At 46.7% G+C, this 26191-nt stretch overlaps 3 protein-coding genes across 5 annotated transcripts in view; 2 read left to right on the top strand and 1 right to left on the bottom strand.

Moving 5' to 3' along the window:
* Window positions 1-1921: 1921 nt before the first annotated feature.
* klc2 (kinesin light chain 2) lies at window positions 1922-12851 on the top strand. 2 transcript variants are annotated; one of them, XM_028429682.1, is made up of 13 exons: window positions 1922-2088; window positions 4024-4269; window positions 4345-4672; window positions 5865-6271; window positions 6359-6532; window positions 6899-6998; window positions 7338-7387; window positions 8522-8589; window positions 8684-8792; window positions 9045-9197; window positions 9271-9395; window positions 10777-10834; window positions 10931-12851. In XM_028429682.1, the coding sequence occupies exons 2-13, from the start codon at window positions 4042-4044 to the stop codon at window positions 11012-11014; spliced, it is 1884 nt and encodes a 627-aa protein (XP_028285483.1). In that variant the 5' UTR covers window positions 1922-2088; window positions 4024-4041; the 3' UTR covers window positions 11015-12851. The 2 variants fall into 2 exon arrangements, with proteins under 2 accessions (XP_028285483.1, XP_028285480.1); XM_028429679.1 differs by lacking the exon at window positions 1922-2088 and adding an exon at window positions 2447-2553.
* Window positions 12852-13449: 598 nt separating this feature from the next.
* prkd4 (protein kinase D4) lies at window positions 13450-21884 on the top strand. Of its 2 annotated transcripts, XM_028429069.1 has the most exons (20): window positions 13450-13732; window positions 13948-14120; window positions 14711-14852; window positions 15093-15224; window positions 15306-15460; window positions 15539-15734; window positions 16387-16470; window positions 16566-16710; window positions 17351-17474; window positions 17551-17628; window positions 17714-17927; window positions 18002-18027; window positions 18113-18185; window positions 18260-18366; window positions 18443-18604; window positions 18734-18832; window positions 18901-19168; window positions 19330-19415; window positions 19499-19683; window positions 21462-21884. In XM_028429069.1, exons 1-19 carry the CDS (start codon window positions 13714-13716, stop codon window positions 19661-19663), a joined length of 2448 nt encoding a protein of 815 aa, XP_028284870.1. In that variant the 5' UTR covers window positions 13450-13713; the 3' UTR covers window positions 19664-19683; window positions 21462-21884. The 2 variants fall into 2 exon arrangements, with proteins under 2 accessions (XP_028284870.1, XP_028284871.1); XM_028429070.1 differs by lacking the exons at window positions 13450-13732; window positions 13948-14120 and adding an exon at window positions 14275-14547.
* actn3b (actinin alpha 3b) overlaps window positions 20350-26191 on the bottom strand; it is a 23049-nt gene continuing 17207 nt past the window's right edge. The window contains exons 9-21 of the mRNA XM_028429068.1: window positions 26090-26182; window positions 25661-25891; window positions 25423-25570; window positions 24569-24719; window positions 23923-24031; window positions 23630-23770; window positions 22963-23145; window positions 22439-22573; window positions 22168-22347; window positions 21927-22073; window positions 21732-21797; window positions 21484-21642; window positions 20350-21020 (exon numbers count right to left, since the gene is read on the bottom strand). Coding sequence (XP_028284869.1) covers window positions 20862-21020; window positions 21484-21642; window positions 21732-21797; window positions 21927-22073; window positions 22168-22347; window positions 22439-22573; window positions 22963-23145; window positions 23630-23770; window positions 23923-24031; window positions 24569-24719; window positions 25423-25570; window positions 25661-25891; window positions 26090-26182 — 1902 coding nt within the window. The 3' untranslated portion in view covers window positions 20350-20861. The remainder of the gene's footprint in view (window positions 21021-21483; window positions 21643-21731; window positions 21798-21926; window positions 22074-22167; window positions 22348-22438; window positions 22574-22962; window positions 23146-23629; window positions 23771-23922; window positions 24032-24568; window positions 24720-25422; window positions 25571-25660; window positions 25892-26089; window positions 26183-26191) is intronic.

The raw sequence follows: 26191 nt of genomic DNA, 5'->3' as shown, positions 1-26191 counted from the left end.
AAGCTGCATGAAGACATATTTGGCATGTTGAGTGTAAAACTGCGGTCGTGAACTCTCACTCATTAGGGTTATTGGGTGAACATAATAATTATAATTATAATATACTAATTTAGCAAGAAGTTGTCCCGTTGATCATTTTAAATATAGTTGTACCTACCCCATTAAATTGCGTCAACATGTAAAAGTTGTGATAACTCTTTCAAATTAAGTTGAAACAACCTTAGTTAATGTTGGATTTACCCCTTCTAATTAAGTCGCAGTAACACAAACACATTATGTTGACCCAGCATATTTACATTTATGTCACCCAACAAACCAATTTCTTGCTAAATTAGTGTGTTATAATTGGGTGGAAATACTTTCCATAATTTTAATGTTTAATGTGAAAACAGGCTTGTCCCCCCCCCCCCATCCCTTTGAAATGAATGAAATTTGGCCTTGGGGCGTAATTCCTATTTATAGTGGGATTGTGCACGTGCCGTTAAATTGGACGGCCTCTCTGTACGTATTTCAGTCAACAATAACCGCTACTCGCTTTCCAAAAGCTTCAGAAACTTGATGTGGCATCGTGGCTTGTAAACAGTGTCTCTCAGGCCAAAACAACAAGGGACAAAGACGTGCATACAGCACATCTATGGTGTCAGCAAAGGTAACAGAAAGAGTTCTACGTGACACCTTAAAAATGCGTGAAAGGTGCTGGACTGGAAGATCAAGCCTTAGGCGAATGAAATTTGAAATTGTGAAAGCTTCTTTGCAGCTGGTAAGAAGGGCTTAACAGTAGTAAACAGTGACAACAAAACTTCACTTACATGGCAATAAACACGATTCTGATTCTGATTCTGATTCTGATTCAGTTAGAGCTGTAGGCCATGGTCCAGGCTGGAGAGCTGAGAACAGAGACTCTGTTTATGGCTTTACTGTTGTGATTGTCTTTATCCCATCAGGTGGAGTTACCAAATGCTGGTCAGAGCCACACAGTCAGGCCTGCTGTTCTGCTCACTTTTACACCACTATCTACACATAGCAATAGGTAAGTAGCCTACATAGATTATGAGCAAGGTGCTGGTAGTTGGAGAACTGGTCTTAAAGTTCAGTATAACACTGTGCTCTCTGTGTTTTGTGTAGATGTGAGACCTGGGAATGTTTCCTCTGTACTGGGTGACTTTTGTTGTGATGTCCAGCTGTTGATTTGATAAAGAGGCATCTAGTGGGGAAATTCTGTTGCACTAACTCTTGTTTTGTACTTTCCAGTGTTTCCGTGCCCTGAGGTCTTCTTTCTCTTGCACTTTGTATGGCCAGGAAGACACTTGCATGTAAGTGTTTTTTTTATTTGTGTATTTATGATTTAGGACCTTAATGATAAGGAAGTTTTCTTATGCTAATTGAGAAGCTTTAAGCTTACACACTGTTTCTTTGCTTTGTTTTTTCCCCTCTTGTGTTTCAATGGTTTGATTAACCCATTATATATAAATATATGTTCCCCTTTTTTTTTTACAATTGTACGGCCTGTTTGTTGAGTTGTCGTCTGTTTTTGCCTTATGTTGAGTAGAGTTGTGTTTTGTCTCTTTTTGCCCATTTGTCTGTCCAGTCTGGTGCATTTTTCATTCTCTTGTTCAGGTTGATGTGTTTATTCTCTGAATGCTGTGTTACACCTTTTACTAAATAACTACAGTTGCAGTGTTTTTATCTTCAGTGTGTGTTTACAATTTCAACTTCACAATCTTGCAAAGTTTAAAGTCTTGGCTGGGTTGACAGAGTTGTGAATTTAACAGGACGCTGCTTAAAGTTGAGCTTGTTTTTACTGGTAGTGAGGTTTTAGAGACGCTTTTAGCTCATTTACAACTAGCTCGGAGTGTTACTTCGACTCTACGCATGCGCAACCGGCCTTTCACGCCTAAACAGGAAGTAGTTGAGTGTGAACCATCTTGATGTCTAACCTAAGGACTCTGGGAGGAGAAAAACTGCAATGTTCGCATCTTGACTGTCAGATTTGAAGCACAACTGTGAAAACATTACTTTACTGAATGAAACGGAGACTTTGAAGGAAGCGACACCGTGGACACGGACACTTTATTCGTGACAGTGTGGGTAAGGTGAAGGAGAGTGTGACTGCTAGCTTAATTAGAGACGTCAAATGTGAGAGTGTAATCGCATTAAAACTAAACCTAGTAGTGTGTAGAAGCTATTTTTATGTGCTTGCATGCTAAATAACGTGCTTACAAAGCCTCCTTCAGAAGTAAGCTAGCTGTGATTTAAAGGCTAACGTTCTTTTAAAAACTCAGAATTGCGCCATGGCTAAAACACATTTAGGAAATTGAGTTTAATTTTTGTTTTCTGGACACTATTAACACTATCAGTGATAAATATGTGTGTTTTGTTCGTTTAAAGAAAAGAAAGAAAAAAAAAACCGGGGTTGAGGTTTTATTTTGAAAAGCAAACACGGAAGTGGTGTTGTAGAGGACGCGGACTGACGCAGGTCTGTCCGGAGCATCACAACATTGTCCTGCTGCTTTGTTCGAGGCTCAGAAAGCATCGCATTTGTCTTCGATGAAGGTAAAAATGCGGATAAATAATATCAATAACGGAATGGTCGCAGTTATATTGATAACCGTGACGTAGATGATCACTCACGATGCTAGTTTGTAGGTATATTTTTGACTCATCAGGCAGTAAATCGGTAAATGTGCCATCTGCTGTCAATGCCCAATGAAACATTGCTTTATCTGTAATATTACTGAATACAGTGTCATATTTTTGTGTTATTTGTTGTTAATTATCCGATGTGTGTGTGTGTGTGTGTTGGATAACGCATTGGAACTCGGGCCTGCACTGTTTACAAACACACATCAGGACGTTCCGTTATCTTCTACACATATATTCATATCACGTTATTATGTCGAGGCTCATATGAGTCATCGGTTTGTCCTTTTTGTCGGTCACCTTGATTAACCTGCCTCCAAGCCAGACGCTACCTCCACCCTTCCTCTCCTTGCCTCCACCCACAGGCCTCCATCATCCTCCACCACTCATTTATTTATGTCTGAATTAAAGATGCAGCGCAGAGCGTTAGGGTTCATTTTTTTTGCCCTGTTTTACTCTGAGCAGCACCTCCTCGGTCCTCGTGCAAACGTTGTACTTGCAGGAGGAAGTGGTGCATTGCAGTCAGTGTGTGAGGCGGAGGGGAGGGGAAGGTGGAGAGGAGGAGGAGGAGGAGGAGGAGGAAGGATGGGTGGGTGAGTGAGCTAGAGAGAAAGAGAGAGGAGGAGGGGGGAGCAGGAGAGAACAGGTGCACTTCCACCATCAAAGCTGGAAAAGAGAGAGAAAGTCACGATGTTTCACAGTCGGCTCCTCTGTCCTCCTCCTCCTCCTCCTGCTCCGCCTGCTGCTGCTGCTGAGGTTGCACCGTCAGCAGTGACCATGTATTGTTCATCAGTGAACTGAGTAATAAGAGAACTTCATCATGATACAGATGAACTCTTTAAGAGTCGGTAACACCAGAAATCACCAATATTTTTAACCAAAACTCTCTTTTGGCTTCTGCAGATATATTGAAAATGTGAATTGTTGTCATCAGACTGCTGGCCGCAGTCAGTTTTGGCTTCTAATGTATTGAAATATCTCATAAACTTATGTTGCCACCCACATTTGTGTCTGTGTCAGACATCCAGTATCTAGCTGCTCTTGTTAGTTTAAAGCTCAGTGAAGTAATTTAAATGTGGTTAAACTGTATGTATAGTGCTCTCTCTCTCTCTGTCTCTGGGTATCAGTTTCAGTGTGATGTAACCTCTGCAGGAGATGCATTATACAATGTTGAAACAGGAAACTATTATTTGACCGCTGACCTATTGTTTGAATTGTAGAGAAAGAGCTCTTCAAATTCTTTGTCCCCTTCCTGTTTCTATTATCTTCTGATGCCCTCGGTGACCAGCTGGGAAAGGATGTGGTTACACTGAGCGCTGCATGTGTGAACATGTTGAGCAGTTAACAGAGACGTCTCTCCTCTCTGTCCCCATATGGCAACAGTGTGAATGAAACCAGGCAATGTCCACCATGGTGTATCCACGTGAAGAAGCCCTGGAGCGTCTCAGCCAGGATGAGATCGTCCTTAACACTAAGGCCGTCATGCAGGGCCTGGAGACGCTGCGTGGCGAGCACGCCCAGCTCCTTAATTCTCTGCTGGACTGCACACAGCCACCTGTTGCCCAAGAGAAGTCCGGGCTGCTCCGTAAGAGTCTAGAAGCCATTGAGCTGGGCCTTGGTGAGGCACAGGTGAGAGTCAGAGTCCTCATTTTTTAACTTTTGGTACTCTGTGAATCTTTTCTAGCAGCGTTTCTTGTTGCACAGGTGATCATCGCCCTGTCAGGCCACCTGAGCACCGTGGAGTCAGAGAAGCAGAAACTACGCACTCAGGTGCGTCGCCTCTGCCAGGAGAACCAGTGGCTGCGAGATGAACTGGCAGCGACGCAGCACAAACTGCAGCGCAGCGAGCAGAGCGTCGCCCAACTAGAAGAGGAGAAGAAGCACTTAGAGTTCATGAACCAGATCAAGAAGTTTGACGACGATGTTTCGCCCTCGGAGGAGAAGAGCCAGACTTCCAGTGGTGGAGGAGGAGGAGATAACTCAAAGGACAGTCTGGATGACTTGTTCCCTAATGATGATGACCAGGGACCAGGTATGACATCAGAGGCATGGAGTCGGGGTGAATCACAATAAGATGACCTGTCCTGTCTATCCATTATTGATTATTTATAGTGATGAGGCAGACATGTTACATTCAGACTAGGGCTGAACGATTTTAAGAATAAGTTGAATTGCGATTTTTCTGGCAAATATTGCGATTTCGATTTCATCCACGATTTTTTTCAAATCAAGTTTTAGTGCACATGAGTATTTGCAAAGATCACAGAAACTTACATCATACCTAGGGGTGGGCGATATGGCAAATATGTTATATCACGATTCTTTAAAGAAATTTAAAGAGCTGCTGCTGTCACCTCTGTCCACCGTTTACTAGAGTCCTCATATGGAGCCTCTTCATCAAATGCCTGCGTTATTGTTTTGGTGACATCATTAGCTGTTGCCTCTGTCTGCATCTGTCAGCATCACACACACACAGACACAGGCTTAGAAGACGCGCCGCTGCTGCCGGCAGAAACAGCACCGAACATAAAGTTGGAGTTCGTTTTAGGGACCAGTTCCTCCGTTTTCTTTTCGTTTTCAGCTGTAGCTTTTGTCAAAACAAAGCCTGATTCAGTTAGGAGCAGTGCAAAAAACCGTGGCTTTGACGATCTCAAAATCGCGTTGTCTGAGATCGCAATTTCCGGTCTAAAACGATAGATCGTTCAGCCCTAATTCAGACGATTCAAGGCAAAAGAGAGAAGACGTAATTGTTATTTTGCACAGTTGACCTTTTCCCCAGTAATACCGACCCACCACAAACTTAAGCCTGATGTATTTATGTTGCAGCACTGAGCCGACAACATAAAGTCACACTTGTTAACCCTTGGTCATGTCCCTGAATAATTGATAATGTTGTTGGTCCAAAACTGGCTCCTCCCTGCAGGCTGCAGGAGAATCAATGCTGTTTTTTATTTGACATAAGGACTGTTAAAATAAAGTCACTCCGCTCAGACACAATCCGGCCTTTCATATGTGCGGCCTCAGCTGCCTCCAAGCGTCAGCGTTGATACAAGTAGCTCCTTGTCTGAGTGGCCAACCTCCAGAAGCCTATCGGAGGTGGGAGCTGTGGTGTGGTCGGGGCTAAAGTCGCTGTCTAAACAGAAGCTGAAATTGATGTTCAGCTGCAGACAAAACAAGCAATCTTAGGTAATCTGAGGTAATCTGTCCGCCCTTGTTCATCACAGCTCAGCCCAGCGGAGAGGTGGCAGCCCAGCAGGGAGGCTATGAGATCCCAGCCCGCCTCAGGACGCTGCACAACCTGGTGATCCAGTACGCGTCTCAGGGGAGGTACGAGGTGGCCGTGCCGCTGTGCAAACAGGCCTTGGAGGACCTGGAGAAGACGTCTGGACACGACCACCCAGATGTCGCCACCATGCTGAACATCCTGGCCCTGGTGTACAGGGATCAGAACAAATACAAAGAAGCTGCTCACCTCCTGAATGACGCCCTGGCTATCAGAGAGAAGACGCTGGGGAAGGACCACCCCGCTGTGGCCGCAACCCTCAATAACTTGGCTGTACTGTATGGCAAGAGGGGAAAGTACAAGGAGGCTGAACCTCTCTGCAAGAGAGCGCTGGAGATCAGAGAGACGGTAACTCTCTCTGTAATAATATTTGTATCGTGCAAATGTGATTTTGACTTTCAAATGTGCCTGAATCTGTGTCCGTGCTGCATCCAGGTGCTGGGGAAGTACCATCCTGACGTAGCCAAGCAGCTGAACAACCTGGCCCTGCTGTGTCAGAACCAAGGCAAGTACGACGAGGTGGAGTACTACTACAGACGAGCCCTGGAGATCTACGAGTCCAAACTGGGAGCTGATGACCCCAACGTTGCCAAGACCAAAAACAACCTGGTGGGGGGCACTTGATATTGTTTCAAACTCCTACATTTCAATAAACAATGTTGGACTATAAATATATATTTGCAAATCCCAAAGAAAGAAATGGACAGTTTGGGCTGTGATAGGCTGTAAACATGCGTATTTCTGCATTCTAACTTAGTTTTGCAGCCAGCCATCAAGTGGCCAATCGAGGAACTGCACTTTTGTTGTGTCATTTCTAAATGTGACAGGTTTCTGCTTGGATTTGATGAATTTCAGAAGTCTCCTTGTAATTACACGATTTAGAGGGGAACTGTCCCTTTAAGTGCTCTTTACTCAGGTTGGACACTGATGCAGGATTGTCCATCCGTCTGTGTGTGTCTGTCCATCTGTCTTTAGGCCACGTGCTACCTGAAGCAGGGGAAGTTCAAAGACGCAGAGGCTCTGTACAAAGAGATCCTGACCAGGGCACATGAAAAGGAGTTTGGATCTGTGAATAGTGAGTAGAAGCAAGAACGTGAATCACACTAAGAATGTGTTTGGGTTTGGCCACACCCGGATCCACACATGGCCTCAGCAGGTCAGAGGATTACTCTATGAAACTGAAGCATGCCAGGCAGCTTAATGTTTCCCTCCCGCTAAGTCTATCAAACCATTATGTACTCACATGCTCGGCACGAGAGAGAAGGGGAGAGAGAGGGGAGGCCCTGGCATGTGTTTGTATAAAATCATGTGTGTACATGGACAGAGAGGCCTCCGTTTGAAATGTAGGTCAGTCCAGGGATCCTCGTTATATTCTGTATGTCAAGTAAAGTCTGTGTGTCTCCTTACTTCACAGATGACAATAAGCCAATCTGGATGCACGCAGAGGAGCGAGAGGAGAGCAAGGTCAGTTATGTGGTGACCTTTTTTCTTTTTAATAACATGGTGGATGACGGACGGATTAGACATAAAACGGTGATGGGGGGGTCAGCGGAGTGCACGTTTTTAACCCTTTGAAACCCAAAGCAGTTCGTGGAAGTGTTTCACTTCTCTTTTTGTGATTTAATGATTTTTCAAGTAACCAAAATAAATATATATATAAACTGCTTTCAATTACCCAAGGTGTTATGGAGAAAATGAGTCAAGTCTTTGCTTCCTAGATGTGCTGCAGACTAGGGTTGTGCGATATTGGCAAAAAAATGAATCACGATTAATTGTGGCATTTAGCCGATAACGATTAATTTGACGATTAATTGATGACAATTGCACTTACATGTTTTTGACTCTAAATCGGCACATTGTTCTAGAATGATACCGACAAATCATCAGTCAAGTGAACTCCTTCATTCTGACAGGTTAAAGTAGTGATTAGGCACCAACCAGCCATGTTTGAAATATGTGTTGATAACAGAGGTACAAACTGCTTCAAAATAATAATGAAGCAAACATTTAAAGTAACTTTGTCCTTCAGATGTTCTTATCTTAAGGAGACAGAGCAGTGCATGTCAACATTAAAATTAAACAGGACAAATAAGTTCAGAAAAGTCACATCAGTGATTATTAACGTTAAAAAATGAACCTGTGACTGGAATATGTCCCACACTAGTGTATGTTTTCACTCAGACTGTAGAACAGCAGCAGAAAAAACAAACAAACAAACAAACCAGACAATGTTTCCTATCTTGCTGCTGAGTCCGTAAATAAAGATCGGAGTTCATTCTGTTGATACGAGCAAAAATCCAGTTACTATGGCAACAACCAACGCTCCACGCTTCACCTAATGCATGTCGCGGCACTATATACAACTGTAGCTGGCGTTGTGTCCTCGTCTGCAGACTGCAGAATATTTCATTTTTTTACAAAATCTTTTTAGTTTCAACGATGTGACGTGTTGAATGAAGCGACTGAGTAAACTTTTCATGCCACATAATCCATATAAGGACCAGTTCTGACAGATTCTGCTGTGATTAACGTGCATGCTGGGTAGTTTTTGGTTCAGAAGGTTAACGTGCTCTTCTTCTTTCTGTTGCCGTCTCTCAGGGTAAACGCAAGGACTCCGGTCCATATGTGGAGTATGGGAGCTGGTATAAGGCCTGCAAGGTGGACAGGTGGGGCGGCGGACATGTTTAGGCTTGTTTAGTGCAGCTGGAACATCTGTCCACACACAGTAAATAATAAGAATAACATTTTTTTTGTAAACAGCCCAACAGTGAACACCACTCTGAAAAGTTTGGGAGCGCTGTACCGTCGTCAGGGCAAACTGGAGGCAGCAGAAACACTGGAGGAGTGCGCCAGCAAGTCACGCAAACAGGTACGCAGAGCGCACTCGGCCTGTGTGAGCCTCAGAATTACTGCTGTTAGATTAGACGTCGTGGCTCTTTGCAGTTAAGCAACCGGATTAGTCTCACCAGCATTCCAGCTGTGATTTATAGGCTCATATACTTTAGCAGAGTGATTTAAAGAACAATGTACATTGTGGAAAATAACAGTTTGTGCACATGCTGTGTGAGCTTTTGTATAAGGCGTCTAAGGGCATCTGTCTGCTTCTCTTGTCTTCTTTCAGGGTATTGATGCCATTAACCAGAGTAAAGTGGTGGAGCTGCTGAAGGACGGTGCCACTGGAGCGACGGACAGACGGCACAGCAGGGAAGGGATCAACGGACCGGGGGGACAGCGGGGGGAGAGCGAGGGAGACGACTCCGCTGAGTGGAATGGGGTAAGTTCCCTGAGTATGGGAAAGAAGCGGAGGCCCACTTTGTCTGACAATATTTATGTCTCGTCCTCCTCAGGATGGTAACGGCTCCCTGCGCCGCAGCGGCTCCTTCGGGAAGATTCGTGATGCTCTGAGGAGGAGCAGCGAGATGCTGGTCAAGAAGCTGCAGGGTAGCGGACCTCAAGAACCACGAAACCCAGGGTGAGATCATCATCTGACTGTAAATACACAGACGGAGGGTGCAGGGATTCTTATTTTATCCTCATGCTGATCAGTTGGTGACTTGGTATCTTGGGATACGAGTGTCATACAGTTTGTCTGTCGAGCGTCACAGCATCACAACTGAGTCTGCGGTTCTTCTCTCTCGCTGTGGGATTGTGGGTAATCGTCTCCCGTGTTCGTCCTCAGTCAGAGTGCCTTACTCGTATAGTCAACATCGGTGTGAGTGCATACTGTTTACTGTAGCATTGTGACCACATGTGTGGGCTTTATGCGCACACACACACGCACACACACGCAGTGTCGCAGTGAGTCCACAAAGTGCAAATTGATCTAATTACAGATTCTGTTAGGCCCCGTTCACACTGGAGAAAGTCATTCCAGCTAGAGTAGGATTGAGCCCAGACGGCCTTTAAGGTGGATGCGTTCAGACCTATTTTCAAATCTGGCTAGCACACAGTTGTGTCTGCACTCAATCCGGCTTCATCCAGCGTGTTTGCTGTTCTCCAAACCACTAGGTGGCGCCTCGTAAAATGTGGCTAGCCGGATTCGCTAGCCACATTTGCGTTCACACCTGAGCCACATTTGAGCCAATCCTGCTAGATCCACCTCTTGAGGGTGGATCTAGCCGGCTTGAAATCAAACTGGATTCAGCCAGATTGGAGGTGTTCACACTCGGAAAAAAACACATCTGGATTGATCTGGATGTGGCCAAATCCTGCTTAAGCCACATTTTTTTCCCCAGTGTGAACGGGGCCTAAGCTGGTTGCGTTCAGACCTATTTTCAAATCTGGCTAGCACACACTTGTGTCCGCACTCAATCCGGCTTCATCCAGCATGTTTGCTGTCCTCCAAACCACTAGGTGGCGCCTCGTAATATACAGAGTCCGTTCACGCTGCGGTAGGACTCGTGTGCGCATGTGGTTTTTTGTCCCGTGTCGAGCCCCGTGAACCGGAAGTCGCACATCGCTAACCAGAAGTAGCATGTCGCTAGCCAGATTCGCTCGCCACATTTGCGTTCACACCTGAGCCACATTTGAGCCAATCTAGCCGGATTGAAATCAAACTGGATACAGCCGGATTCGAGGTGTTCACACTCAGGAAAAGACACATCTGGATCGATCTGGATACGGCCGAATCCTGCTTAAGCCACATTTTTTTCCCCCAGTGTGAACGGGGTATTAGTGAAAGTTGTCCACACAAAAACCCTCCTGTTCATTTTTATATGAATATTTTTGTGTTGTGGAATGAATCATCTGAGTTTTCACACACCGAGCTCACACTGTGTAGTCTGTAATAAGTTTAGTTTTCAGATATAGTCAAACTTCAACTTCCAAACGTTTTGATTGTGTTTCCTGCACAGAATGAAGAGGGCGAGCTCCCTCAACTTCCTCAACAAGAGCACTGAGGAAACCACACAGGTACGACTGTCACCGGGCAGAAATCCAGGAAACGGTGTAACACAGGGTAATGAGAGTATTAACCTGAACTGGTCCTTTTTTTTTTTTTTTTTTTAGGATGCCAACTCTGGACTCTCAGACTGCAGGGGACTCAGCGCCAGCAACGTGGAACTGTCCAGGCGCAGCTCTCTGATTGGCTAGGCAGAGACCTGCAGCGAGGAGCGTCTGTGTGCAGCTGGGTTTGATCAAACTACACACTCACAGCTCAAAGCGAGCAGCATATTTTTTAAAGAACACTGGAGGGGAAAAAAAAAGAAGAAAAAAGCATCTCCACACTAAATGTCAAGTCACCGCTGCTTCGCTGTACAAACCGCCGCCATCCATCAGAATATATTTAGATTTATAAGCATGCTGCTTTACTAGGAAGCGAAACGTCTGCACCTGAACGCCTCGTAGCACCGTAGCAAAGCATCCACTTCACTTTGTGACCAGTCTGTTTCCTTCCTCCCATGTGCAGACACTCAACCTGAGGTAGGCTTTCAGTTCAGAGAGACCAGAGAGTCACATTGTGTAATTCGCCAGTAGCATGAAGTAGTCGCTAATGCTAACGGTCCATCCGGTGCATATCACAGGAAAAAAGCTTAGATTTTAACAGGAGAGGACGCAAAGGTGAACAAGGAGAAGACACAACAAAAACGTTAGCACTAACCATTTCAACCTCACTTTTTGCCTTTTTTCATGTATATAGAGTTTTAAATTATTTGATATTTTTTCTGTATATAGTGCACATTCATTTGTTTTTGTTTACACTGTGTTGGGTGAAAGAGGGTCGATGGGAGGAGACTGGGAAAAAAGAAACGGAACAGAAAAGTATGAAGGAAGGATGAAAGGAAAGTTAATCAAACTCATGAACGTTGCTGATACATTTATTACCTCCATGACTGAAGTCTGCTGACGGCCATCCAGGTCTCAGTCTGAGCGGCAGAGATGCACTTTGAGTGTGCGACCGTGTGTCTGGCAGCCATATTTTCGTCCGCCGAGTTATTTCCACTGGATCCTCGTGTAGCCGGACTCGGAACGAAACATGAATAAACACTTGATAATCCCTCGTAAAACACCACCTCTCTTGGTACAACAATCAAAACACTTTCAAATATGTTTTAGGAACAAATGTACACGTCTGAATGTATGAGAATAATTTGTTTACAATCAGTATATTCGAGGCTTAATCAACCTCTGTTTATTAATGACTTAAAGCTGATGCAGTGCATCAGTACGTTTACTTTCACTGTTGTGTTTATTTCCCCTCATCGCTGTCGGGACTGACGACCATCCACCATCCGCTGAAATCTTTTTGTGCTGATGTTTGTTTTGGCTCTGAGCTTTTATTTTGAAGGAGCAAAAAAAAAAAAAAGGTTCTTTGAATGTTGCTTTTTTTGTGTTATCTAAAAAGGTCATAAACTAAGATTGTTCATCGAATGTAGAAATCAGACGCCGGGTGACATCACACCCTCAGCTCACCTGATTGGTTGACGGCGTGGCTGCATTCATTTGTTGAATCTTAAAAAAAGTGCTCGTTATCCTGTCGGCTCCTGAATGTGAGGGAGGAAAGAAGTTCGCGATCGAGGGCAAGAAAAGCGCTTTAGGTGTTGTTTGCAGCAAATAATGTACAGTATTGATCGGTGTATCACCTTCATGTTCACACACACGATCTCAACACCACGTAGCTGTGTAAAGAAACAACAGTTTGTAGCTGAAGATCCAATAAACGGTACACTGTCATACAAATACTAATCGATCCTTCACGGTATGTATCGGTCACACATGTTCACCTCGGATATTTGAACAGTTAAGAGAAATATTGTAAATAATCGATCTTGCCGGAACATCCAGAGCTTCAAAGATGAATTTTGTTTGTCCAAATATTGATGGAGACATGATGAGAGCTGTGAAGGGTCACTGCTGTAGGTGTGTGTGGGGGAGGGGCCGCATAATGTGAGTTTTATCAAAAGGTTCAATAAAAACAAATTCCACTTTACAGAGTGAAGGTCTTCATTCACATAAAGCTGAGGTGTGTGTCTGTGTCTCTCTGTCTGTGTGTGTGTCTCTCTCTCTCTGTGTGTGTGTGTGTGTGTGTGTGTCTGTGTGTGTCTCTCTCTCTCTGTGTGTGTGTGTCTCTCTGTGTGTGTGTGTCTCTCTCTCTCTCTGTCTGTGTGTCTCTCTGTGTGTGTGTGTCTCTCTCTCTCTGTGTCTGTGTGTGTCTCTCTCTCTCTGTGTGTGTGTGTCTCTCTCTCTCTCTCTCTGTGTGTGTGTGTGTCTCTCTGTGTGTGTGTGTGTGTCTCTCTGTGTGTGTGTGTGTCTCTCTCTCTCTCTGTGTGTGTCTCTCTCTCTGTCTGTGTGTCTGTCTGTGTGTGTCACTCTCTCTCTGTGTCTGTGTCTCTCTCTCTCTCTCTCTCACTCTCTCTGTCTGTGTGTGTCACTCTCTCTGTCTGTCTGTCTCTCTCTCTCTCTCTGTGTCTCTCTTTCTCTCTGTCTGTGTGTGTCACTCTGTGTCTGTGTGTCTGTCTGTGTGTGTCACTCTCTCTCTGTCTGTCTGTCTCTCTCTCTCTCTCTCTCTCTCTCTGTGTCTCTGTGTGTGTGTGTGTGTGTGTGTGTGAGAGAGACCCACACACAGCTCAGGCTGAGGGTGTTAACCGAGCCCACTGTCTCCACAGAGGTGAGTGTTGCTGTGTTACTTCCTGTCTCGCTGACAGCAGAGCTCCACAGACAGGAAGCCAGTGTTGATGCAGAGAAGCTGCGACGACGATGATGATGATGATGATGATGATGATGATGAGGGACTGACTAGCTCTGAGGATTGAAAACAAACCCTGCAATCAGGCTGGAAGATTGGAGCTTGAATGAACCAGGATCAGACCTGTAAGTAAGAACACTCGGGCCTCGCGGTGTCAGATGCTGGTTTTAATTTTAGAGTTGGACAGGAAACGGTGAGTCTTAATGCAGCCTCACCACGTCCTGATGATAACGCTGCAGATTATTCATGTCCTGTAGTCTTTTGTCTTCACAAATATTTTTAAAGAATGAAGAATTATCATCATTATCGATGTAACAAGTGTCTCCGTGTTGCCCCACAGGCTGTCTCCATGTCCTCATGTCCTCACTGACTCCGTCCAGCCCCACTCATCCCAGGGCAACAGCTCTGCTCCACTTCAAGTTGGGCCTCTTCAGGGAGGCAGTTCAAGTCCCTACCAGCAACCTCAGCTACCGTCATGCCCGCAGGCTGGCTGCTGAGGTCATAGAGCACAAGGTAATCACACATTTTAAACTGCTGACCCGTTACAGTTACAGTAGTCGTCCACCTAGGCTCTCCTTGTGTTTCAACATCTGGCAGCGACAGCACAGCTTCAAATCTGCACGTCTGAAAACCTTTTTTTTTTTTAAAGATGAGTGGTTATTAAAATGGAAAGTTTGCGAACGCTCAACAAATGTCTTACACGACATTCAGTTTCCCATCAGAATGGACAGGAAGTGGACTGATGCGGTGGTGGGGTTCTCATGCATGGTACACTTCAAGTTTGTTGAAGCTGCAGTTGAGGTTAAAGCAGAACATGGTGCGAGTTGCAGGTGTCGGCCTCGGCGTCGGCCGGTCCTTCAGTATGTGTGGTCGACTCAGAGCACAGAAAACTTTCCGACCACAGCTTCCTTTGATCTGCTGTTGAGTTTCCTGGCAACAGGTCAGAGCAGTGTGTGTGTGTGTGTCACTGCTGAGTAGAACAGTTTGCTTGTACTAAAATGTAACAGGACGTTTTTGTTGCCTTATTATTTGTCTTGGGGAAACAAACATAACAACAATCTTTATTGTAGCCCTTTTTTTTGTCTTTGTGTGTGTGCTCTCAGGCTCCAGACTGCAGCGTGGTGGGGGGCGTCGGGGAGAAGATTCTGCTGTTCAGACATCAGCCGACCTCCGAGCAGCTGCTGCAGCACCTGACGGACTGCGATGAGCTGCAGGATGGAGACCTCATCGAGATCATCATCGCAGGTCAGAGGTCGCCGGGCCGAGAGTTTCTCTGTGTGTGTGTGGGCTTTATCACTTCACTGCAATGAAACATTAAACTGCACCATTTTCAATAAAAAAAACAAACGTTGGACTGGTCATGTAGGCCCCGCCCACTTTCAGAGCTGCTGGAAATTAGCATACGCCTTTGAGTGCAGGATGAGTCATCGACAGTTTCCAGGAAATGACAGATTTGATCCAATCAGCTGCGTTCTGTCTGTGCAGGATCAGCCACCGTCACTGAGATGAGGGTCCGCCCTCACACCCTGGTGGTCCAGTCATACCGCACTCCTACTTTCTGCCACCACTGTGGAGAGATGCTGTGGGGCCTCGTTCGACAGGGGCTAAAGTGTGACGGTAAAGAGGCGCCTGAGCCACATCGGTGTTGTTGCATGTGGCAGATTCGTTTTTGACGCTCCTCTGTCCCTCTCTCTTGAGGTTGTGGGTTGGACTTCCACAAACGCTGTGCTTTCCTGTTGCCCAATGACTGCAGTCGAGCTCGGCGTCAGGTCAGCACCAGCCTCTCCCTGTTTCCACCCAGACGGCCCCGCGCACACTCGCTGTCCAACCAGGCCGGAGGCAGTCTAGAAGAGGTGAGCGAAGGATCTCTGCGGTTTAAAACACAAACCTGCCTGCACCACCGATGACCTCCACTCTCTGCCCACCACCAGATCAGCATGTCCAAGCCCTCCTCCAGGCCTCCATCCTGGGTGGAGCCTCCAGTCTGGCTGGGAGTCGGGTACGGTGAACGGAGCAGGGCTCAGGTTCCTCACACCTTCCACATCCACAGCTACACCAAACCCACCATCTGCCAGTTCTGCCACCGGCTGCTCAAAGGACTCTTCAGGCAGGGGCTGCAGTGTTCAGGTGAGGGGGCGGAGCTTAGACCACATTCCACCAACGACACAATGAGTCTTTCGGAACTAATCATAATGGAATAGGACTAGCGATTGATAAGTTTGTGACCCAAGGTGACCCCCATGGTGGCAACACAAGAAGAAGGCAGATTTCCAAGGAGTCCAGATCAGTGAGGTCTGAATACGCTTGATAGTTTCTGTGAATGCAAAAGGTTTTCTACAGATGATCCCTGAAGGGTTCAATGGGTAAAACTGTGGTCCCTACACCGGCTCACCCACAGGTTGTCTGTGTTGGACTAACCCACATGAGGCATCAAAGGGCAGAGCTGATGTGGGCCTCAGACAGGCTAAACCACACCAGGCCCACGCTGGGTTTTGAGTGGGCTTCCCTTGCCTGCAGTGGCTCACACTGAACCGTCACCTGGTGCAAACACCTTTTATAAAACTGATCTCTTCTGCTTCAACAGTTTCATGCGTGGAGGTCTTTATTTTTTGATGCTCTGCTCCGACCCTGAGGTTTAGTCATGAGTCAAGAGCAGCTCATGTCTCCCACATATATGCAGATCGGACTGAATCATGACATCATTATATTTTCCTAAACATGTCTGAAAGAGATTAGATGAAGCGCCACCCACATGACATTGTACTGGTCCTGTTTTCAGACTGCAAGTTTAACTGCCACCGGCGCTGTGAGCCCTCAGTCCCCAGAGACTGTCCAGGAGAGAGGAGAGTCATCAATGGGGAAGGTGAGAAGCAGCAGCAGGCTTTGAGTCGTTCCTGTAGACAGAAACTTCTTCATTTAAAACCCTAACAATGATGTCACTGTCCCCAAAATCCTCAGCGCCTGGAACCACTAGCCCTGTAGACCTGGAGGACAATGTCTCACTGCTCACCATTACAACAACACTAGACAGCTCTGATGACGACATGTCCGCCGATGGTGACTCGCAGGCCGAGGATATTGAGCAGCTGCGAGAGCCAATGAGGTCAGAGGGTGGTTAATTTATTCGCTAATGATGTCATTGCGTCTTTCCTCTTTCGCATCTTTCCTGTAATTCATCAGCCTGTTTTTGGCCCACACTGCCATCTAGAGGGCACGGTGGTCAGTTTTTTTCATCACTAATACCCCGTTCACACTGGGGAAAAAAATGTGGCTTAAGCAGGATTTGGCCGCATCCAGATCAATCCAGATGTGTTTTTTTCCGAGTGTGAACACCTCCAATCCGGCTGAATCCAGTTTGATTTCAATTTGGCTCAAATGTGGCTCAGGTGTGAACGCAAATGTGGCGAGCGAATCCGGCTAGCGACATGCTACTTCCGGTTTACGGGGTGCGACACGGGACAAAAAAAACGCACTACGCATGCGCACACGCGGTCCTACCATGGCGTGAAAGGACTCTGTATATTACAAGGCGCCACCTAGTGGTTTGGAGGACCGCAAACATGCTGGATGAAGCCGGATTGAGTGCGGACACAAGTGTGTGCTAGCCAAATTTGAAAATAGGTCTGAACGCATCCAGGGCTGTCTGGGCTCAATCCTACTCTAGCTGGAATGACATCAATGACTCCAGTGTGAACGGGGCCTAAATATTTAAAAGCTTTTCTTTTGCCCCCCCCCCCCATAAGCCCCTGTTTCAGCAGCAACATCCCCCTGATGAGGCTCATCCAGTCTGTGCATCACACTAAGAGGAGAGCTGCAGGAGTCCTGAGAGAGGGGTGGCTGCTGCACCACACCAACACAGACTCACTGGTCAGAAACGCACTAATTGCAAAGTGTTGCAGTGTCATGTGGTTCGCACCTCTACATTAGTCATTTGTTTTTCTAGAGGAAACGCCATTACTGGATCTTGGACTGGAAGACTGTCACTCTGTACCAGAATGACAGCAGCATCAAGTACTACAAGGTCACTACTGGTTGTGACTGATAAGTTTGTGGCCTTTTTAGAAAACATTTTTTTTTAGCCTGCTCTTCCTCTTATTGTCCTGCAGGAGATCCCTCTGTCCGAGGTCCTGCGGGTTCAAGGCCCCGCCCATCTCTCTGTGCCCTCGTTGCCAGGTAACAGCGCCCACTCCTTTGAGTTAGTGACAGCTTCGCTGGTGTACTGCGTGGAGGCCGGCCAGGAAGGGCTGGCCTGGGAGAGCGCCATCCGACAGGCTCTGATGCCCGTGCATAGCAGCCCAGGATGTAGTGAAGAGGAGCAGGGTGAGCCAACCACCACTAAAGCCCTCAAAGTCAACTATTAATGTATTTACTGATGATCCATCTTCTGATTGCAGGTAAAGGACGACACCGAGACAGTGTGGTGAGAATCCGCTTGTTTACAAACTGAACATGTTTTAGTCACATGCAGCACAGTGTTAAAGTGTGTGTGTGTGTGTGTGTTTCAGGACATCAGCTCAGTGTATCAGATCTTCACAGATGAGGTGCTCGGTTCAGGACAGTTTGGAGTCGTGTACAGAGGTGAGTCCATGACCACTGTCCCACACCGGGAAACTAAAGTCAGAGAGCACAGATTGATCTCGTTCTGCCCTCAGGCACTCACAGGGAATCGGGTCGACCTGTCGCCATCAAAGTCATTGACAAGACGCGCTTCGCCACCAAACAAGAGAGACAGCTGAAGAATGAGGCGGCCATCTTGCGGGTGAGTTTTTTTTTTTTGTAGTTTTGACTGTCAGACTACTTCCTGTAATTTGTATTGAAAAGTATGTCCTGTCCAGAATCTGAACCACCTCGGCGTGGTCCTGCTGGAGGGGATGTTTGAAACTATCGAGTATGTATTTGTTGTCATGGAGAAGCTCCATGGAGACATGCTGGAGATGATACTGTCCAGTGAGAAAGGCCGACTCCCTGAACGCATCACTCGCTTCCTGGTCATGCAGGTATGAGTTCCTGGTGTTGCTTGAGTGATCCTTATCAAAGGGGAAACATTGGTAATATTGTGTTTTTATCCTTCTGAAAGAAGATCGTTATCACGACAAATATCTCTCTCTGTCACTCGTCTGATGCAGATTCTCGAGGCTTTGCGGTATCTGCACCTGAAACACATCGCCCACTGTGACCTGAAACCTGAGAACGTCCTGCTGGCCTCTTCTGACCCCCTCCCTCAGGTGGGATTTGTTTAGTTTGCAGTTTCTAAGTAGTCACATCTCCTTTTCTGATCACCTCTGTCTCACAGGTCAAGCTGTGCGACTTCGGCTTTGCCCGCATCATTGGTGAGAAATCGTTCCGTCGCTCAGTGGTGGGAACGCCGGCCTACCTGGCGCCTGAGGTGATCAGCACCAGCGGCTACAACCGCTCTCTGGATATGTGGTCAGTGGGTGTCGTTATGTACGTCAGCCTGAGCGGAACGTTCCCCTTCAATGAGGATGAGGAAATCCGACAGCAGATCACCAACGCCACCTTCATGTACCCACGGCAACCCTGGGCCTCCATCTCACTGGAAGGTATTTTCGTGTCTGTTGGTGCGTTTAGGGACACTCGATCACAAACTAGAATCTACACAAACAGCTTTGTGGATTGGGTGTGTCAAAATGCCCTGCTCTTCTCATGTTTGTCCACTGGGTGTCTCCATTGAGTAAACCTTGTCTTGCTGTTTTCCTCTCAGCTGTGAGCCTGATCAGTAACCTCCTGCAGGTGTCGGTGAGACGGCGGTTCAGCGTGGGCAAAGCTCTAGGACACACCTGGCTGCAGGTGAGACACTTGCCAGTGTTTTAGTTTAATATGCCATTACAATAAAAGACGAGAGTGTAAAGACACCGACTCTTGTCTCTCAGGACTTCCAGCTGTGGTGTGACCTTCGGGAGTTCGAGCTGAGGATGGGCTGCAGGTACCTGACGCACCGAGGAGACGAGGATCACTGGAATCGCTATGCTCAGGAGCGAGGGCTGCACTTCCCCTCCCACCTCTGCTGGGACCCTGACAATGAACTGGACATGTGACCTCATCCCAGAGGTTAAAGGTCAGACTGAGTTCACACTTTGCAGGGAAAGTGATACAAAAACAACACAAACGAGTGACGTTTAGTAATATAATTTTCCTTTTTTATTCCAAGTTAAGTTTTAACTGTTTTAAAGTGAGATTTTGTGGCATGAGTGATGATGGACAGGATGAGGGGAGGAGGAGGAGGAGAATTGAGCACGGGGTGGAGCACTCATCATCATGGCTGACCTAAAATGGGACCAAAACCCTATGTGCCTCCTCTGACATAGGCCTGCTATGGTCCCACATCCAGTAACTTATTTGTGCACAACTTTCGGGATGCCCTCTAACTGCTGGACGCCTCTCTCTGTCTGCGTCCCTCCTCCTGAGACTAGAAAAAGGAGTTTGGACGGAGAGGAGAGAGGCGTGTGGGGATCTCGCTCTCTGACCAGAACAGTTTGTCTTTCTTTTTTCCTTCCCTGCATCACCATCCAGCCATGGCTGTCTTGTTTTTTTGTTTTTTATTTACCCACAGTGCTTTGCTCTCATTCATCCTCCACATGGTTAAAAGTGATTCACAGTGTATTGTAACGTAGTAGCACCTGACCATCCTCGCTGGGTTTCTTTGTTTTTGTTGTATGATTAAGAGACAATGTTTCTAAACTTCTTCATAGCATGCATCTGCACAAATACAACCAAGCCAACCGACCAACCAACGTTTTTATCACGATTTCTTCTTTAATTACCCTTCTACAAAAATGTCATCAGATAGAGAGGGGGAGAGCTGCAGGCTTCACTCAAAACTCTCTCATTACCTCCTCCTCTTCTGTAGTCAGGTATGTTTATGTATGCTGCTGCTTACATAACCTCAGTGCAATACCTGGAACACTTGTATTTTTTTTTTTAATTCTACAGAATTGAGAGAGGAGTCCAGTCCAAACATCATTTGTAAGATTTAAGCAAAGTCTCCAGCGCTCACCCTCTCTAAGCAGAATTCCTGTGCATGAAAGGAGGGATGGGAGGAAGGGGAGAAGGGGGGAGGAAGTTAAGATTTGAGAGAGAGAAACAGACAGGAACAAAGCATAGAGAAGGACAGTGGAAGGGTTTTAAATCGCTCTCTCCAAACAGGAGAAATAGGACAAGCTGGGAAGAAAGGGGTGAGGAGGGTGAGGAGGAGGAGGAGGAGGAGGAGGAGGCAGCGAAGAGGTGCGGCTGTGTTTATAAGTCGCTTTCTCCGTAGAGGGCGCTGGAGAAGGAGATGTAGTCCAGGGCACCAGAGGGCACGTCGGGTCCGACGTACCTGGTCATGCGGCTGATGCAGTACTCGGCCTGCTCGGGTGGCAGCTCCCTGCGCAGCTCGTCCACTGTGATGTAATTCTGCAGGAGACAGAAAGTTTGTGATCTTTTAAGAACTGAAGAGAAAATGATAAAGCCTTAAAGTGTCTTTTTTGTCTGTCTTTGCTGGACATGCTTTATTTTTTGTGTGATATTTTGTTTATGTAACATTCTTATAAAAGAGGGAGGAGAATAAGGAGATGGAGAGAGAAATAATGAGGGGAAGGTGGAGCAAAGGAAGAGATGAAGATGAAGAGGAGAGAATGAAGAGAGGAAGGGGAAAAAAGAGTTGTTGCTGTCTGAATTGTTGTTTCCATGACAATCTGCATCTAAGAGTTGTACTTGGGGGAATTCTACAGCTGAAATCTCCCTCATCACTGCTCTCTAGTGGACAAACTGTAATGTAATGGTCATGTATAATCAGTTCAGATCCATCTATGTGTGTATAAACAGGATTTTTTTGGTGTGTTCACTGACTTACAGGACGCTGTGTCTGTCTGCTCACCTTGTCTGAAGCCAAAATCTTGAAGGAGGCCATGACCTGCTCTGCGGTGTCGGTCTCGGCGGTCTCGCGGGTCATAAAGTCGATGAAGGCCTGGAAGGTCACCACGCCTGTGTTGTTGGGGTCCACCAGAGTCATGATGCGAGCAAACTCCACTTCACCCTGTCGGGGGGGGGGGGGGGAAAGGAAGTGTTGCTTTTTTCATTTGATCCTCAAACTGTATAAATACCAGGACGTGTTGCTGCACTGACCAGATCGTAACCCATGGAGATGAGGCAGGCACGGAAGTCGTCTGGATCCATCATGCCGTTTCTCTTCTGCACAGGAAAAAAACATTTGTATTTTCATGAATGCAACAAAATGCACCTCTTGTCAAACTCATTTAAAATAAAGGATGAATCCTTTGTGTCGTGAATTATTGTGGCCTTTTTCTCCGGCCGCCTCACCCTGTCGAAGTGGTTGAAAGAAGCCCTGAACTCGTTCAGCTGCTCCTGGCTGATGCCCTTGGCGTCGCGGGTCAGGATCTGGTTCTCCACCTCGTTGATGGTTCTGGCGATGGTGGTGAGCAGCTGCTCCCAGCCCACACGGATGTGCTGCAGCAGCAAGGGAGGGAGACAGGAATTGAAATCCAAACAGAGAACACAGACACACAACAGTAGGTGGAGAGAGGGGAAGGTGAGGCTGCACCTCCATGGTGTAGTTGGTGTGCTTGTTGTCGAAGATGAGGGACTCCTGGCTGAGCTGGTGGTCTCCCTCCAGCTTGTCGATGTTGGATTTGTAGTTGATGATGTTCTGTTCGTACTGCTTCAGGCTGTTCATCTGTTCCTCCAGGGAGCCGGCAATATCCACAGACACATGGCTGATCTCCTGCATAAACAAGGAGGACAAAGATTACCAACAAATGCATATTTTTATCGTGACGGCATCACAGGACATCTTGTTTAGTGTCACGCCGTACCTCCATCTTGGTTTGAATCCAGGGTCCGATGATGTTGGCCTGGGCGGCGAACTGGCGCCTCAGTCTCTCGTTGGCCTGCTGTCTGGCCACCTCCTCCTGGAGCATTTGGTCTCTGAGGGGCACGAGGTGCTTCACCTGCAGACACAGTTTCCATCAATAAACAGCAGATGGACCGACTCTTGTATGACGAAGCTTTGACACATTTTACTCGTCTTCCTGCTACCAGAGGTTTGTCTGCTACATTTCTTCAGCACAAACGGTCCGATGTGCGTCATTGTGCGACTGCATTGACAGATTGTCCTGTACAGTTATTTTGATTTCTCCTGAGAGCTTGTAGGCAGCCGTGCACAGTGTCACTCTAACCCACATATACTGCACTATTTCTGACCCGGCGCTATGAATGTGCTGTACATATTATTAGCTGTCTGACCAAATGCAGCGCAGGGACAAGTTAAGCTGACGTTTTCTGTTTGTGTCTCAGTGTTAATGCAGGTTCTGGAGTGTGTTTGATGGATCGGACTCACAGTGTCCCACTTGTTGCCGATGTCCTGGGGGCTGAGGTTGGTGTACGGGTTGATTCCAGACAGCTTGATGCCGTAGGTCTGGGCGATTTTCAGAATCTCGCTGTGGATGCCGATGGTGGCCATGCGCTCCTTGTCGGCCTCGGGCAGAGTAGCTTTGAACTGGTCGTGAGCGGTGATCAGACTCTGAATAGGATTAACAGAGCAGAACACAAAGCAGGGATTGACCGGTATTCCTGATTTATATAGTTGTTTGTACCATTTCTGATATATCTTTAAAAATGTTTTCTGTATTCTTATGGATTCCTGTCAGTCCAAACTCGGGGTTAACAGCTCTACCCCACCAACACCATATCATATCTTACTTCTGCAGGGTATTTTGAGCCAATTCTTGCACAGTTCTGCATCTATCTGTACAGCTTTTTGTTGCCACATGGGGGCAGAATGATCTCAATAATATGTGTAACACTACTTTTCTTTACATTTGTGCAGAGTTTAAACACACTTTCTCTCTCTGTCTTTCAGTAGAAGGAGTCAGCGCTGGTCAGTTTCTTCCAGTGTGACAGAAAAAGGCGAGGACACCTTAAACTACAGCAAAAAAAAAAAAAAATCTTCTACCTAACAAAACATCAGAAAACATGACGCTTGCATGTTCGGTTTTGGAGGTTACCTGGATCTCCTCAATACTGTGGACAATGAACATGTCCTGCAGGTCCTCCATGGCTCCGTCCATCCAGTTGTTGAAGGGTGCTGCCCTCTTGGCGAACTCCAGGTACAGCTGGTCGATGGTCTCCCACAGCTTCTCCACACGCTGCAGTCACAGAAACACACACACACACATTCAGCATGAACTTTAAAAATGTGTCATTTACACAGGCAGCGTTTGTTACGTTTATCATTAGGGAAACTGTTCTTATCGACTGTTTTCGTTTCAATAGATCACCTGATTTTTTTCAGGTTTACCTCCAGAGAGTCCCTCCTCTTCTGGGTGAGGGTGCCCAGGTTGTCCCACTGGTCACAGATGCCCTGGCAGCGGGAGTTGACTGTGGCAGCATCGTGGTAATCCAGCTCACTGGGGGGGGAAAAAAGTTATTGTTCAGTTTCTTTGAATTTGTACGTATCCTTTAAGTGTAAATCTTTATAATAATCTCTTTCCATGTACCTAACCACACCATGGGAGAATAGACCATCTGCGGTCATTTTGCTTTCGAAGTAATGAATTATAAATTACGGGTGTGACGCATACATATTCAGCTTTACGGTGCTGATCAGTTCATACTTATACAGTATATAACATCAAAGAGATCGTCTCCAGACTATCAGTGAACAAGAGAAGCAGAGAGAATACTCACAGATCAAAGGTTTCTGCTCTTTCATGAACCGCCGTTTCATCTTTTTATCGCTCTTATTAATATGCTTTCCACTCATGTGTTGTATCTTTTGTTCTTCATCTGCTCTCACTTCTCTCCTTCTGTCCTGCTTACAGCTCAAATCAGGCTTTCTCCTCCTCATCATCAAACATAGCACTGCCATGCTAACTTAATGCCACGCTTTCAAAGTTCAACCTTTCTTGGCGCACAGAGGCGAGTCTACCTCTCAGGCTCCTTACTTCAGCTCCTGGGCGATGGCAGCGATCTGCTCCACTCTGTCCTGGTGAGCAGCCAGGTCACTCTCAAAGGCCTCGTGCTTCCTCATCAGAGCTCTGATCTCCATCAGGGAGGCCGACTCGTAGTCCTTCTGAGACAGAAGGTCCTCCTTGCCTGAAACAAAACAGACATATGGTCTACAGAGGAAATACTTTCAAATCCTTCATGTTCTATGGGTGTCTGTCGTCATAGAATGCAGGGGCAGCCCTCATATACTGGGGGAAAAAATGTGGCTTAAGCAGGATTCAGCCGCATCCTGATCAATCCAGATGTGTTTTTTTCTGAGTGTGAACACCTCGAATCCGGCTGTATCCAGTTTGATTTCAATCCAGCTAGGCCCTGTTCACACTGGGGAAAAAAATGTGGCTTAAGCAGGATTTGGCCGCATCCAGATCAATCCAGATGTGTTTTTTTCCGAGTGTGAACACTTCCAATCTGGCTGAATCCAGTTTGATTTCAAATGTGGCTCAAGTGTGAACGCAAATGTAGCGAATCCGGCTAGCCACATTATTAGCCATATTACGAGGCGCCACCTAGTGGTTTGGAGGACAGCAAACATGCTGGATGAAGCCGGATTGAGTGCGGACACAAGTGTGTGCTAGCCAGATTTGAAAATAGGTCTGAACGCATCCAGCTTAAAGGCTGTCTGGGCTCAATCCTACTCTAGCTGGAATGACTTTCTCCAGTGTGAAGGGGGCCATAGTCTGGTCCTGTTGCTAGCCAAAAATGAATCCTGGAATGTCTGCCTGATAAATTCTTTTCATTGGAACACATGGTTTCATTAGTGAAGAGAAGTGGATGTGAACCTGCTCCCTACCTGCAGTCCAGGCCTCGTGCATGCCGCACTTCTGCTTGAACTTCTCAGCCAGGTGGTCGAGTCTCTCCAGGCGGCGGATCTCAGTCAGCAGCCACTCCTCATAGCCCTTCTCCACCTGCTCCAGGCCCTTCCAGGCATTGGCAATGTCCTGGAAGAGGAAGAGAGGTTGCGATTGTGCTTTTGTTAAGAAGAAGTAATCCTTCCACCGATGTTACATAAACAATAATAATCTGCTCACCGACACCATCTTGCCCTCAGAGGGCATGAATGCAGGCCTGTTGCTGAGCCTCAGCTTGGTCTGCAGAGTGTTGAAGTTGATCTCCAGCTGGCATTTCTCCTGCACGCGGGGTGGCTTGTGGATGCGGCGGTAGTCACGGAAATCCTCCAGCTTCTGCTGCATGGCACGCATGGTCTGCTCTGACACGCGGTTCTCCAGCCAGGGGATGGTGCGGCGGATCCATTCCAGCAGCTGCAGACACCAAAGAAAGGTGAGGGTTATTCAAAAAAAAGTTTTTGTCCTGATAGATATAAAAGCACAGAATCCACAGAGGGTGTACTTTAGGTGACTTGCTGAAGTGATTTAAGAGAAAAGCAGCAGGTTTTGTTTTAAAGAGCAGAAGGTTTAGGACAGACAGAGCGGGTGTATGTGGTCGCAGCGCTCTCTCACCTCGCTGGCCAGCTTCTCGTACTCCTCCATCAGTTTCTCATTCTCCTGGTTGACGGCCAGCACCTTGCAGATACGGTTGGCAGCTGTCTCGGCCTGTGGAGG

This window comes from Parambassis ranga, chromosome 18 (assembly GCF_900634625.1).
Source record: "Parambassis ranga chromosome 18, fParRan2.1, whole genome shotgun sequence".
Lineage (NCBI taxonomy): Eukaryota > Metazoa > Chordata > Actinopteri > Ambassidae > Parambassis > Parambassis ranga.
This window is presented reverse-complemented; position numbering and strand designations above follow the sequence as displayed.